The sequence below is a fragment of the Ctenocephalides felis genome, unplaced genomic scaffold (genome assembly GCF_003426905.1).
Source record: "Ctenocephalides felis isolate EL2017-DRISC unplaced genomic scaffold, ASM342690v1 CF-g0.4_SCAFFOLD_01604, whole genome shotgun sequence".
NCBI classification, from domain to species: domain Eukaryota; kingdom Metazoa; phylum Arthropoda; class Insecta; order Siphonaptera; family Pulicidae; genus Ctenocephalides; species Ctenocephalides felis.
Window position 1 is genome coordinate 41,944,435 of NW_020537758.1, and position 13,828 is coordinate 41,958,262.

At 29.2% G+C, this 13,828-nt stretch overlaps 2 protein-coding genes across 2 annotated transcripts in view; both read left to right on the top strand.

The window, feature by feature from the left end:
* LOC113373789 overlaps positions 1–13,432 on the top strand; it is a 19,018-nt gene extending 5,586 nt beyond the window's left edge. Inside the window, exons 6-16 of the mRNA XM_026614063.1 lie at positions 3,348–3,481; positions 3,680–4,888; positions 5,892–6,078; positions 6,303–6,487; positions 7,706–8,271; positions 8,390–9,101; positions 9,719–10,040; positions 10,666–10,885; positions 11,062–11,260; positions 11,782–11,894; positions 12,003–13,432. Of these exons, the coding sequence (XP_026469848.1) occupies positions 3,348–3,481; positions 3,680–4,888; positions 5,892–6,078; positions 6,303–6,487; positions 7,706–8,271; positions 8,390–9,101; positions 9,719–10,040; positions 10,666–10,885; positions 11,062–11,260; positions 11,782–11,894; positions 12,003–12,191 (4,036 nt within the window). The 3' untranslated portion in view covers positions 12,192–13,432. The remainder of the gene's footprint in view (positions 1–3,347; positions 3,482–3,679; positions 4,889–5,891; positions 6,079–6,302; positions 6,488–7,705; positions 8,272–8,389; positions 9,102–9,718; positions 10,041–10,665; positions 10,886–11,061; positions 11,261–11,781; positions 11,895–12,002) is intronic.
* LOC113373103 (allantoinase-like) lies at positions 3,325–5,366 on the top strand. Its single transcript, XM_026613425.1, has 2 exons — positions 3,325–3,481; positions 3,680–5,366. The coding sequence occupies exons 1-2, from the start codon at positions 3,379–3,381 to the stop codon at positions 4,939–4,941; spliced, it is 1,365 nt and encodes a 454-aa protein (XP_026469210.1). The 5' UTR covers positions 3,325–3,378; the 3' UTR covers positions 4,942–5,366.
* Positions 13,433–13,828: the final 396 nt, after the last annotated feature.

The following is a 13,828-nucleotide window of genomic DNA, read 5'->3' on the forward strand; positions in this document are numbered from 1 at the left end:
TTTCATATGATATATCAATCTTGATACACCTGAATGATCTTTCACTTGCATTTGAAATTCAATCGCTTTTTCAATAATATATATATATATATATAATATATTGAAAGTAAATAATTAAGTATTTTTATTTATTTATTTGCGAGGCTTTGAAGATTTTTATATCTTGAATTATAGATTTTCTACTATATGCTAAATAAAAGCAAAATACTGCTATTCTTTAAGATAAAGTTTGTTTACATTTTCATTAGAATAAAAGCAATTAACTCAAAGACTCCTATTAACTGCACATCAGACACAATCTCTACAAATCGTTTAAAATTAACCAAGAACCGTTTTCTCTCCAAAATATACATACACTGTACTTTCTACAATCCAAATTCAAACGGTATCGTCAATCTTAACAACATAAACATTGAATGAATGAATCATCAATAAATATAGAGTCTAATGTATTAATACTTACACTAAATTTGTTATTTCACGATGTCGTGTCTTCTGTAATAAAACTATGGATAATTCACAAATAATATTAATTGTAATCACAAAAAACACATGTTTAAAAAATTTCACTTGATGTGTTAACATGTCACTCAACAACCGCACTAAAGTGAGTGTTGGTCGGGATTCGACTCGCGCTTCTTGAGAGCCATTAGCATAGGTAGGGATCGGCAGCGACTTCTAACCTGAAGTCTGCGGGCAGGTGAAATACTAGACATAGACAAGGAGAGTCAAACACGTTTGATGGTAATTGATTTAATTAAATCAATTATTTAATAGAGAACACTTGGCGAAATTATTATTCCAGTGTCGTGCGATGGCGTTGTTTGGCTTATTTTCTGGGGATAGGCGATTATTACTAGTAAAACCTTTGGTAGTCAAACATTGTCTAAGATAATTAATTTAATGAATAAACTTTGATATAAAGTACTATGTTTAGAGCATCCAACAGACAGTACGAGGGCGTTTTTGCGTTTCTTGCTCATTTAGTGCAAAATAGCTACAACTTTTGATCAGATTCTGGAAGCAGGCAAAATAGTAGGCTAAGTGTTTCCTATGCTACTCCATTTAATTAAATAAACTAGTGGGGCGCATGGCATCGTGCTTTAAGGCAAATTGCTGGAACTTCCCGTACCAAACATTATTATTTTTTTAAAACGATTAACATTTTTGAAAAAAAATTACTTCGAAAAAATTAGATTTTTGAGAAACTATAAATTTGACAAAAAGTTACTATTTTGACAAAAAAAAATGTTTTCTTCATTTTGACATATTTTGAAAATTCTGAACTTTTTTCAAAGCAATCGTACTGCTTTAACTGCATAGAGACGATATGACAAAGCGCGTAAGCGCCGCGTCGGCGGCTAACGGATGAACATTGGTACGGAACCATAACAATGTAAACAAAATTTATACTTATTGTTAAAATCTCTACAAATATCCGATAATCTGATGTGCATATGTTTAATGATCATTTTTGACCGCCAAATGGCATTTTTTACTTTTTTCATTAGATTTCCGAAACCGCTAAACCTGCCTTCATGAAAATTTGATCAATTCTTTATCTTATCAATACAAGTAAAATGTTGAATGAATTATTAAAATCGGACGCTCCGTTCTCTAAAAAACTGAGTTACCGTTTTTGGCATTTTTTGCCCCGTATCTTCGGAACGGCCAGACCTGCCTTCGCCAAAACTAATCAGCACGTCTCCTTATCAATACGAATCGAATGTTTTTTGAAATATTCAAATTGCTTCATCCGTGTTCCCGAAATCGTCGACGAAAATTTGTATACGCACACACACACTTACACGCACATACACATACATACACACATACATCCAATTTTTCTAAGGTATGCCAAATTGTTCAGATGGTTTTGAAACGTAAAAATATATAAAAATTTTCATTATCGATTTTTTTGCGATTGCTATAATTTGCCCTATGGGAAGTTAATTATTCAATAGAGTTTGCACAGTGAAATTTATTATTAATATTCCAAAATTAAAGAACTAAAGATAAAAAGTAAAAATTGAAAAAATAGTACTACAGTTTATTTCAAACCCATTTTTTAATAATTAATTTAATTGAATAAATTCTTTATTAGCGCATATTTAGTAAAAATTTTCTTCCAGTGTCGTGCGATTGTGTTTTACGTTCTTTTGCTCATTTAGTATAAAAAAGCAACATTTTTAAGCTGATTTCTACAGAATAAATAAAGTAATAGATTACAAAAAGTCACAGTGGTTTAATGATAATTAATTTAATTAATTAAATACTACTAATGGTGAAATCATTATTGCATTGGTTTACCATGGTGTCTCAAGTTTCTTTCTCATTTTGAAAAAACAAAATTGATGATTGTTAATTAACCGAACTTTATTTTTCTATAAATCTTATTTGTTTAATTTGAAATTAATGTAATAATTTTCTAGCTATGCTGTTAACCATATTCTCATACTTTTTTTTTCTTCCAATTGAATCTATTTTCAAACTTTGTAAAGTAGTCAGGTTAGAATATATTGGATCTTCCAATTTGCTAGTCCTCCAATAAAATTTAATTTGGGATTTGCATTATTTTGCCTGATCACATTATACTGTGCCTCTTACACGATTACCATAGGTCCAAATAAGTTTGTTATCGAAGTTAGCGAAATAGTACTCAAATATTAAAAAAATAGCAACAACGTAGAAGACGACATTCTGCCCAATTCTAATTATTTTGTTTAAATGATATCCTATTTCAAGTTTTACTACACCTGATAGTTATCACTTATATTTATATAAACACTGATATGTATTGATACTAAATGTTTCCCCGGAATAGTAAACATGCCCCGGAAAATCCATAAATGTGTACTTAAAGTTTTTGTGGTATTTCCAACTTATAAAGTTGACATAATAATATTCAAATAAAATGTGCGGTGATATCACGTAATTTTGTATTAGAGATTGCAGCGCTAAATTATATAAATAAATAAATGTTATTAAAATTTAACGACTAAATAATAGATAATGTTAAAAAACTGTGCGACTATATAAGCATATACATGCATGTTATTATCAGTTTGGCTCGGTAAAACCAATCATAATAACTAATATAATAAAAGTAATAAATATTCTTTTTCTGAATTATAATTATTTCTTTAAATAAGTCAAATAATCTGTTTTCTTTTATCTAAATGTAAAGCCTCCGATGCAAAGGAAGAAATATGAGTTTTTCATATAAAATAAAGTTAAAGGCTAAAAGAATCAAAATGAAAACTTATATGGGTTTGTAGAGAGATCGTTATATTTATGTTTAATTTTTTTTTCTTAATCCAAAATTAATTTATTTCTAAATCCAAAAGTAATGCTGCGTGCACCAACAACGCGCCTCCAATGAAGATATTCCGTAGCCGAAGAGTTCTTCTCAGTGATGGTACTGAAAGAGATGCAGGCATTGTGGTTGATTCCTCCGGAAGAATAAAAAGTGTAATTTCAGGTGAGTAACAAATTGATTTTATTTTGTAAGAGGCTGCTTGCAGAGCTCATATATTTTATCTAAAATATGTTATAAATATATGAAAATGAAACAAATCAAATATAGAGCCGAAAATGAAAGTTTTAAATTTTATGCGATGGCCAATCTTACTAATTGAAAATAGTGAAACCGATTTTTAATTGACCTTTATAATTTTAGGAGAAGAAGTGGAAAGGATAGCTAACGAAACTAAAGTTGAGGTGTTGGACTACGGTCAATTTTCAATATGGCCAGGTGTGATAGACTCTCATGTGCACGTCAACGAACCAGGAAGAGAATCCTGGGAAGGATACACCACAGCTACTAAAGCAGCAGCTTGGGGCGGGATTACCACAATAGTAGACATGCCTTTGAATTCCATCCCACCTACAACTACTGTAGAGAATTTGAGAACAAAAGTGAATTCAGCCTGTGGTAAAACGCATGTTGATGTCGCTTTCTGGGGAGGCGTGATTCCTGGCAATGCGCACGAATTGTTGCCACTTATCAACGCCGGAGTAAGAGGATTCAAATGTTTTACAAGTGAAAGTGGTGTCGATGAGTTTCCACAGGTTACTAAAAATGATCTGGAAATGGCTCTAAAAGAGCTCCAGAAAGCAAATTCCGTACTTCTGTACCATGCCGAATTACCCGCTCCTCAAGAAAATGTTACAAGCAATGAAACTGAAAAGTACATGACTTACCTGAAAACACGACCTCCAAGTATGGAAGTAAATGCTATTGATATGATTATAGACCTCACAAAAAAATATAAAGTTAGGTCTCACATAGTGCATCTATCAGCAGCAGGTGCTTTACCGCAATTGAAAAAAGCGCGCTCAGAGAACGTTCCACTTTCGATTGAAACTTGTCATCATTACTTAACCTTTGCTGCTGAAGATGTTCCAGATGGACATACTGAATACAAATGCGCTCCACCAATTAGAGAAGAAAGTAATCAAGAAAAATTATGGCAAGCTTTGGAAAACAGAGATATTGATATGGTAGTCAGTGATCATTCTCCATCACCTGCTGCACTGAAAGGCCTGTGCAATGGTTGTCATCCTGATTTCCTAAAAGCTTGGGGTGGAATTGCTGGTATGCAGTTTGGATTATCTTTATTATGGACCGGTGCTTCTAAAAGAGGCTTTAAAGCTCATGATGTATCTCGTTTATTATCTGCGGGACCTGCGAAATTAACTGGACTGGATGGCATAAAAGGACAAATCAAAGAAGGCTTGGATGCTGATTTAGTAATTTGGGATCCTGAGGAAGAATTTAAGGTCACTAAAGACATAATCCAACACAAGAATAAAGAAACACCATACTTAGGAATGACGTTGAAGGGCAAAGTTCATGCAACTGTTGTACGAGGAGACTTTGTTTACCGTAATGGACAACCATTCGAAATTCCAAAAGGAAATTTACTATTGAATGATTAAATGTAATAGATTAATCAAATTTAGATGATTAAAATTGTTCTATTACTACAATAGCAACCTCTGCCTGAAAATTAACCGAACAAACTTCTAACATCCTTATTAATGTATAGATTTTGAATAATAACATAGAAATCATACTATTTTTTTGATGACTCTAATAAAAAAATGTATAAATAGCCATGCCTGATATATTTTTGATGACCTTAATAAAAAAATGTTTAAATGGCCATGTCTGAAAAGATTTCTATGTGTATTTTTTTGTTAACATTTTATTGTTGAATGGATAAAAGATAAATACAATTTTATAAGCTGTTTGGATAAATTAATTTTGAATAAATCCATAATCATAGAATATGTTAAGTAGCAAATTAAAATATGGACCACAAACCACAAAATGTATACGAAATATAACTTATATGATATATGAAAATAGCTTTTTACTCTGAACACACACACACACATATATATATATATATATATATAATATATATATATATATATATATATATAATATCAAATTTAAAAAATCCAAAAATTCTTTGTTGAAATGAAGACTACCATTTAGTTATATTTATATAAATATATCTACAATTTAGTTTCATTGATATTGATAGTCAGAGCCTTGGACAAGGATGTTATGTTGACCTTCTTTACATTTTAACTTTATATTTCTATATTACCTCATATTTAGAACCAATAAATATAATTTATAGAAAATAATACATATTTAAATATTATAATCATCAAAAAATAAATATGCTTTTGAAAAATATTAATGTGTTATATAGTTTTACAAAGGTGGGATTTGAAGTGCAATAAGTACTTCGTCTAATTGAAATAAGTTGAGTTTTCGGGTAAAAAGAAATTATAATTGCTTATTGTGAATTTTAAGTGTAAGTAAAATATTAATAAAAGTATATATTCACTATAATATTCTATATTTATTATAGGTTTCCAGAACAATAACGTTACTAAATATTTTGCCTATCATTATTATCAAATTAAACGTGTCCTTAATTTCATAATTTACAATCAAATACATGTTGAAATACGCGCGCAAATTCTACCGTACTTTCTTACTTTGGCACCACTGCAATCGTCCATTTTGTTTTTAACAAGCCGAGCGGAATATAACATGTACATAGCGTGCTTTTTAAACAAGAAATAATTGAATAAGAATTTGATAACTGTTTATTCAATACTCCTATAAATTACTATTTTATAAGTTTTTTTAAAAAACAGATCACTATTTACATGTAATAGCGTGTTAATGACTTTCTGTTATAAGTAAATTTTGACATTTATGTGAACGTTTTTATTATATTGATTGTGAGTTAACCTTTTAAAATGCGGCGTAAAAGTGAACGAAATAAGGCGCGGTCTCCCGAGAAAAAACCCGAAAAATCTAGCCGCAGAACTAGACGTAGGAGAGGCTCTCCTGAAACCGACGAAGAACATGGAAGTGATAATGAGACACTGCAAAATGTTAAGACGCAGCCAGAAGTAGTGTCGAAGAATCCTTCTACCGACAGTAAAGATTCTGTCAGTAATTCAGACGGGAATCTAAGGGGCAATCAGTTTGGCAAGTAAAATCCGCTGATGCTCCCGCGGATTCTGGTGAGTAACACGTTCTAGTCTGATTTCTAAAATCATTGACCATATCATATTCACGAATCTTTTGTAGTTCAATACATGTGTTGTATTGACCTTCATTGTTACTCTTTTTGAAAATATAAGAAGGCTTGAAAAGTCTGGCGATCTACATGTTCACAATTTTATTCATACTGCTGCTTAATAAGACTTTTAATCTTTGCTCGAGAAGTGAAAATTGATAGTCAAATCTTACCTTTACATATATGTTTCTCAACTTATGAAGCAAACACAATTTTGAAACTTTTTGTTGAGAGTTTCAAGTTTTTTTCTTGTCGATTGACAATATTTAAGTACTAGGTTGAAATAAAGTAAATTTGTTAATAACTCTGCATGAATAAAATTTCTCCATGAAGAAATTCTCCACTTGAAAATGTAAGATGTGAGAAAATGATTGATATTTTGAGTATATTTATATATTGATTCAAGGCATCATGTTACAGTAAATCCTAATAAGCAAAATTACATTCTTCTGTAGTTCATCCTTCTTATCTGGTCAAATTTTAAAACTACTTTTACTATCAATTCACTATATTATTTTCAAGAGTATTGTTATTAATATGTGTTAAATATCATACATAAAAATGTACTTTCAATATGAAGTATTTTGACAATTAATTTTGATTAGAAACTGGGATAAGAAACAATTAAATAATTTTATTAGGTTGCCACAACTGATTTGATTAATTCTATGCCTCAAGATATTTTTTTTTCAACAAATGAAAATCCGTTTTAAAGTAGATTTATAGGAAATAAAGCCTATATTTTATATAGCTCTTTTTCAAGTTGTCTCACTATATTTTTAATAATACTTAACTCATGTATTGGCTAGGAATTATATTTTTTTTATAACTTATAAAGTTTAGTTGAAAATTATTTTTCTAATTATTAGGGTTGCCATATGAATGTGACTAAATTAATGTAAATAATTTTTTCTGCCAAACAATTGAGAGTCAGTATTAAGTTGCTAAATTCAATTAGATTTATATTTTAGGCAATGGACTCTGAACCTTGTTTAGGTCATTTTCATGTCTCTACAATAGGTTTTTGAGAATTTATAATTTTGATAAAGTCCTAAAAAGAATTATTTGATTTATATTTTTTAATATTTTAGGTGAGATTCAAAAACTAAAGATATGCTTACAAAGACCGTCCTCTAGTGAACGAAGTCCTAGGAAGCATCATGGATCAAGTCAGGAATCAGCAGATTCCAGTGAAGATATAAGAAAAAAGCGTTCGAAAAAACATTCTCATTCTAAAGATGAATGTAGTGATAATAAAGTTGAAAAACAAGCTGATCAAACAGTTGATCCCGATGCTAATAATTCTGAACCAAAAGAATCTGCAGTTGTAAAAGATGAAGTCACAGAAAATATTAAAGTAGAGGAAATTTCTAATAATAAAGAAGGTGATAATAATGATATTTCTAATAAAGATGAGGTTAAAAATGAAGAAGTAACTGTAGAACTTAAGACAGAACTAAAAGATGAAGCTTCTGAAGAACCACAGACTGTTGAAGATAAACCAGTAATTAAAGTCGAAGAGGCAATACATGTCCAAGAAGGTACCAAAAATGATGAAACAATTAAGGATGAAACAAAAACGACCGAAGCAAATGAAACACTTGAGAGCTGTTCAAAGGATCCTGAAGTTACAGAAATAAAATCAGAAATACAAGAGGTTAGTTTCACACTATTAATCTTAGTCATAATAGTTTAATTTTTAAATTACATAAATATAATTAAATAAGTTATTTATTTGTATATAAGTTTTAAAATATTTATTTGTTAATTTTTAGAACTCTGAGGTTGATAAACTTTCTGAAAACTCTTTATCCAAGAGTTCTCCACAAACAACAAGTAATGATCCTGATTCCATTCAGGAAAATCTAGTGCCTGGAGCAGTAAAACCTGAAATTTATGAGGAAAAACCTATAATTGAAGATGTAGTACCACAAGCTACTCAGGAAAATGCTACTGCTCAGGTTATAGAGTCAGAACATGTTCAAGAAAACGTTACATCTCAAGATGATAAGCCAGAGCTTGTTCAGGAAAACAATGTGACTCAACATATAGAGCCAGGAGAAATTGTTGAGCATAGTAATACAATAACAAATAATAAAGTGAGTGCTTCAGAAAATAAAGAAATAATGCAACAAACTGAATCATCGTCCAGTTTAAATGATTCAGAAAAGGTTACAAGAAAACGGAAATGGGGCAGCAAAAATTCTGCCACATCTGAGAAGAAGTCTGCGATAGCGATCTCTACAGATTCTTTGAAAAATCTAATATCTGATGTAAAACCTTTGCCACTTAATGAAGTTCTTTTGGAAGAAAAGAACCAAAAAATAGCGGTTGAGGAAACTAGAAAAAATAGGACTGATTCAAAATCCGTAGAAAAAAGACCTAGAACTAATTCCAAGTCTGAAGAAAGGAGAGAAAAATTATTAGAAGATAAATTAGATATGACAGCTATGGATTATGAAGCTGATGATCCGCCATCAGATAAAGGTAAGAATATACAAAAAAGAATAATTCTATATAGATACTGGTGTAGTTCTAAAAGTACTATTATTTCTGTTCAGTTTTAATATAAATATACATTGCAACTTTACATGTGGCAAATTTCTTCCTCTTATATTGTTTCTGTTTTTGCATAGCCTTTTTATAATTTTAAACTGCTTCTGAAGTCAACTTGTTTTTGGCCTTTGATATTAATAATAAATACTTGGTAATATTTTATGTTTCATTATAATTAAAAGATTGTTTGATCTATAACCAAATAAAACATGAAAAGGTATGAAGTCATTTTAAAATAATTTTGATTAATTTTTTATTATTTTGGTAATTAAATGAAGATGGAAATACTACTACTATTACAGTTTTATAATAAAGTATTTTCAGGTTGAAGAATATTTATTAGGTTTTTTGAGTATCTTCAATTTTTTTCTGTATATTTCTGAAAAATCACTTTTTTATGCTTTTGTTTTTCTTTTTAACCCTAGATGTCCTAGGGTCTGTCTTATGATTTGACAGATTGGTAAAAAACTTTATTTTTTATGTTTGAAATTTTATATAGCATTATATTGTAAAATACATTATGTATAATAAATTTCTTGTGCTCCCAGAATCTGAACATGGAGAAAGAGAAGATAAGAAAAGAAGTAGGTCACGAAAATCTGAATCAGATAGAAATGAAAAATCTGATTCTGACAGAAATCAAGTAAGGTCTAGAAGAAGAATTTCCATTAATGAGAATGTTCCAGAAAAGAAAGCTAAACAGAATTCAACTCAGAAACCTAGTGAAATACTGTATATTACAAATCTTGTGAGGCCATTTACAGTTTTACAATTGAAAGGACTACTTGCAAGGACGGGGAAATTAATAGAAAATGGTTTCTGGATTGATAATATTAAATCAAGATGTTTTGTTCGATATGAAAATGAAGAGTAAGTAACAATTTTTATATGTACATTTAGTGCTCAATATTGTTTTTTATATTAAATAACCTATAAAGGTTGTTTTTATTTTGTACTCAAACTTTTCTGCACAGGCTAAATATATAATTCAAAGTAATAAAGTCCTTGGACATGTCACACTATTACACAAAAACTCAGAGAAAGGCAATTTATTATATAAGTAATTGTCTTAAATAAAAATGCAAGACTTTGACACTATAAATATTGTCAAAGTCTTGCATTTTTCATCTTAATCTTTAATAATTTTTATGAATCAAATGTTTCTTTAAACATTTGAGCTTTTGCATAACTTAAATTATTATATATTATTGCGGCTACCATTTTTTTAAATTTCGATTTTGTTTCTATTCTTTGATGTTTCTTTTTATATTGGTGATTATTTTTTAAAAATGCCACTCTTCAACGAGAAGTAAGAAGACTTATAAAAATGCATTATTAACATTGGTTACAAATTTTATTTTTTACAACTCTGTGCAGCACAACTTGCAATTTTTAAACAAAATGCACTAAAAACTAAAAATTCAACAATACAAGTTATACAATACATATGTAGAAAAATAAGAAAACAATAAATATAATCTATCATTTTTTTTAGTCAAGCAGTTGAAACACGTCATGCATTGCATGGTACAAGGTGGCCTGCATCAAATCCAAAATTATTGCAAGTAGAGTTTTCTACAAGTGAAGAAATGGAAAAATGTTTGAGTTCATTACCTCCTCCGCCACCAAGTGATAATATAAGAAGGACTATAGATAGTGATAAAGTTGCAATGGCATGGCTAACAGAACAGAATTTTAAAGATGAAAGAACTAGGGTAGGATTCCTTTTGTTTTTCAATTTTTTATGTACTAATGATATCCCAATTGATTGCTAATATTTTGTTAATTATTTGGTTAAGCTGATTTATTTGATTAATTGGAAGAGTACAAGTATCTCTGATTGCAACAAATTTTTTTGGTAACTTAACTTGATTTTTATTTTGTGTTTTAGGATAGGGATGCATTAAGGGATAGGAAGCAGGCAGTGCGAGAATGGGATTTAGGTAAGCATGATCTCGACTCGACTGACAATTCAGAGAAATTTTCCAGAGATGTTCCAGTAGAATATCCCAAAGAAGCAGTCGGAAGAGATAGGAAGGATGATAGATTTGATAATAGAGATAAGAGGCGCAGCAGGAGTAGATCTCCAGGTAATAAACTATTTTGAAATTTCTAAATTTGGGTAGAAAGAAAATAATGAATTGAGTTAGTATTATGCTTATAAACATGTTATCAGGATGTTTTAAAAATAATTGAGATTTTTTTTTATTAGCTATAAGATAAATAGCAATCAACTAATACTCATAGAATTTTTTTTTTAATTTCAATAATTAATTCAACTGCTAAATTATTAACATCAAGTAATATTGATAAATAATAACATAAATTTAAATAAATATAAGTGCAAAGGATAAAATTTACATGAAAATAATATCCGTAATATGATTTGATATAAAATATAAGCAAATAATAATATAAATAAAATTAATAAATAATATAAATAAAATTTCTGAATGATAAAATAATACTAGAAAAATAATAAAATATAACAAAATAACAATAATAGAAATAGTAAGATAATAATAATAATAATAATAATAATAATAGTAATAATAATAATAATAGTAATAATAATAATAATAATACTAATAATAATAATTTTTGTTTTTAGTTCGTAGGTTTAAAAGAAAAGAGGATGAAGCACCAGCAAAGAGGTTGGATGATCTTTTTAAGAAGACTAAAGTTACTCCTTGTATATATTGGCTTCCTTTGACTCCTGAGCAGGTATTTATTATGAATTGATTCAAAAATTGAAAGAAATCAATATCTAATATGTTGCTTTTTAGACATATCTTCTCCTACGAAATTTATTATTTAATGTTGCTTTTTTAGATTGCTGTGAAGGAGGAAATGCGTCGACAGCATATGGCTGAACATGAAAGACGCAAAGAGGAAATTCGTAAACAAGAAAGAGAAAGAGAGAAAGAAAGACAATCACGAAGGGATAACCGTAGAAATAGCTCATCGAGAGATAGAAATAGACGTAACAGTAGCAGAAGTAGAGATAGAAATAATCATTAATAACTTGTTGAGAAGAACAATCAAGTTTTTCAAGCCTTCACATAATGAAAGTGCTATTTAGTTTATTTGGAAACCAAAAAAGGGGTTGAAATATTGATCCATTACTCACTTAGACTGCGTTGAGGTACTAGGTGGAATTCTATATATATATAACATTATGTATTTTTCAGAATATTCTTCTAACAGCCGACTCAAGAAAAAGGTTTGCATATACACAATAATTTTCTAGAATATTCACTTATCCAATGCCCTTTTTTTTAAATAATTTTATACTAAGACTAATAGTAAATTCTTGTTAACTTGGAAGCTGATTATATTTTAGATGTATTGCTTTTTTAACACTTAGTTTTTAAACTTACTGTTATTAATCAATTGAAAAGTAATTTATTTTTCTGATGAATTTAAAAAGGTTATAAAATACTTGATTGTAATTAGGGTTTTCTCAAAATTATTCTTAGCTAACGTCTAATATTAACATCGTATCCCAGATTTTTTTTTGTTAAATTGTTGATTCTAGCAATGTTTTTAAAAATTCACCCGCAAGCAGTTCAGGTCGACAAAATATGTTTCTTAAGGATTTTTAATTGATTTCATCAGGAATTGTTAATATAATTGGGCCATCGAAAGTCTCGGATTAGACATCAGAATCATATATGCAATGATTGTCTTCAGGAAAGATTACTGTATGTACATAAAGCGTGCTTGATGCTGATATATCGTGACCAGATAATGTGCTGTAAAATGAAGTTGAATTGTGCAACTTATTAGAACCAATTGTTTTTTCAAACAAAAGCATTAAAATCAATCAAATGTGACATGGTGCATTAGTAACTTAAATTTTAAACAAATGTTAAGTCGCACATGTCATAAGTATCACATTTATTGTGATTAAACATTGGATGTGGATGAAATTACAAGAAGTCATGATAAATTGTAAATGACTTGGTGAAAATCGATTATTTATCCTACATATAAACATTGGAGAAAGACTAAATTGTTTTCTGCAAAAATTATCTGTGGAAAAGAATGTGACAAAATAGTTTTGTTGCTGGTGGAATTATGATGTAAAAACCTGTGGGATCTTACAAACATTGCTGTCAATTGACATTTTGTATGATATATATTTTATGATTATGAAGCCAACAGTGAAATTGCTGTATTTTCTATTTAATATGAATCATGTGAAAATTTATAACCATCTACATGTAACACTTCAAAGAAGAACCAAATATAAAAATGGAAACAGAGTTTGTCTTAATAATTCTTATATGATATAATTAATACACTTTTCGTATATCTGATTTCAAACAGGAGTACTGAAATTCGGCGCTATTGATATGCTAGTTATTTTCCACCTACTAAATTTACTTTTGGTATTCCTTTATTCTGAATTGTTTGACACGAAGACTGGAAAAGGTATGTGTGCCAAACATTTTATTTTTGTTGACCTTATCTTCGAAACGGCTACATCCGAGTGGAAAGGGTTAATATACATCCTTTATGCCTTTTGTTCGGCAAATTGATTTTTTAAAAGCCGTTGACTTTAGTTTTTCTATCGTTTTTTCCTCTATGGAATATTTAATATTAGAACTTAGGTAAATGAACATTCCATGATATATTCAATTTCGTCATACAAT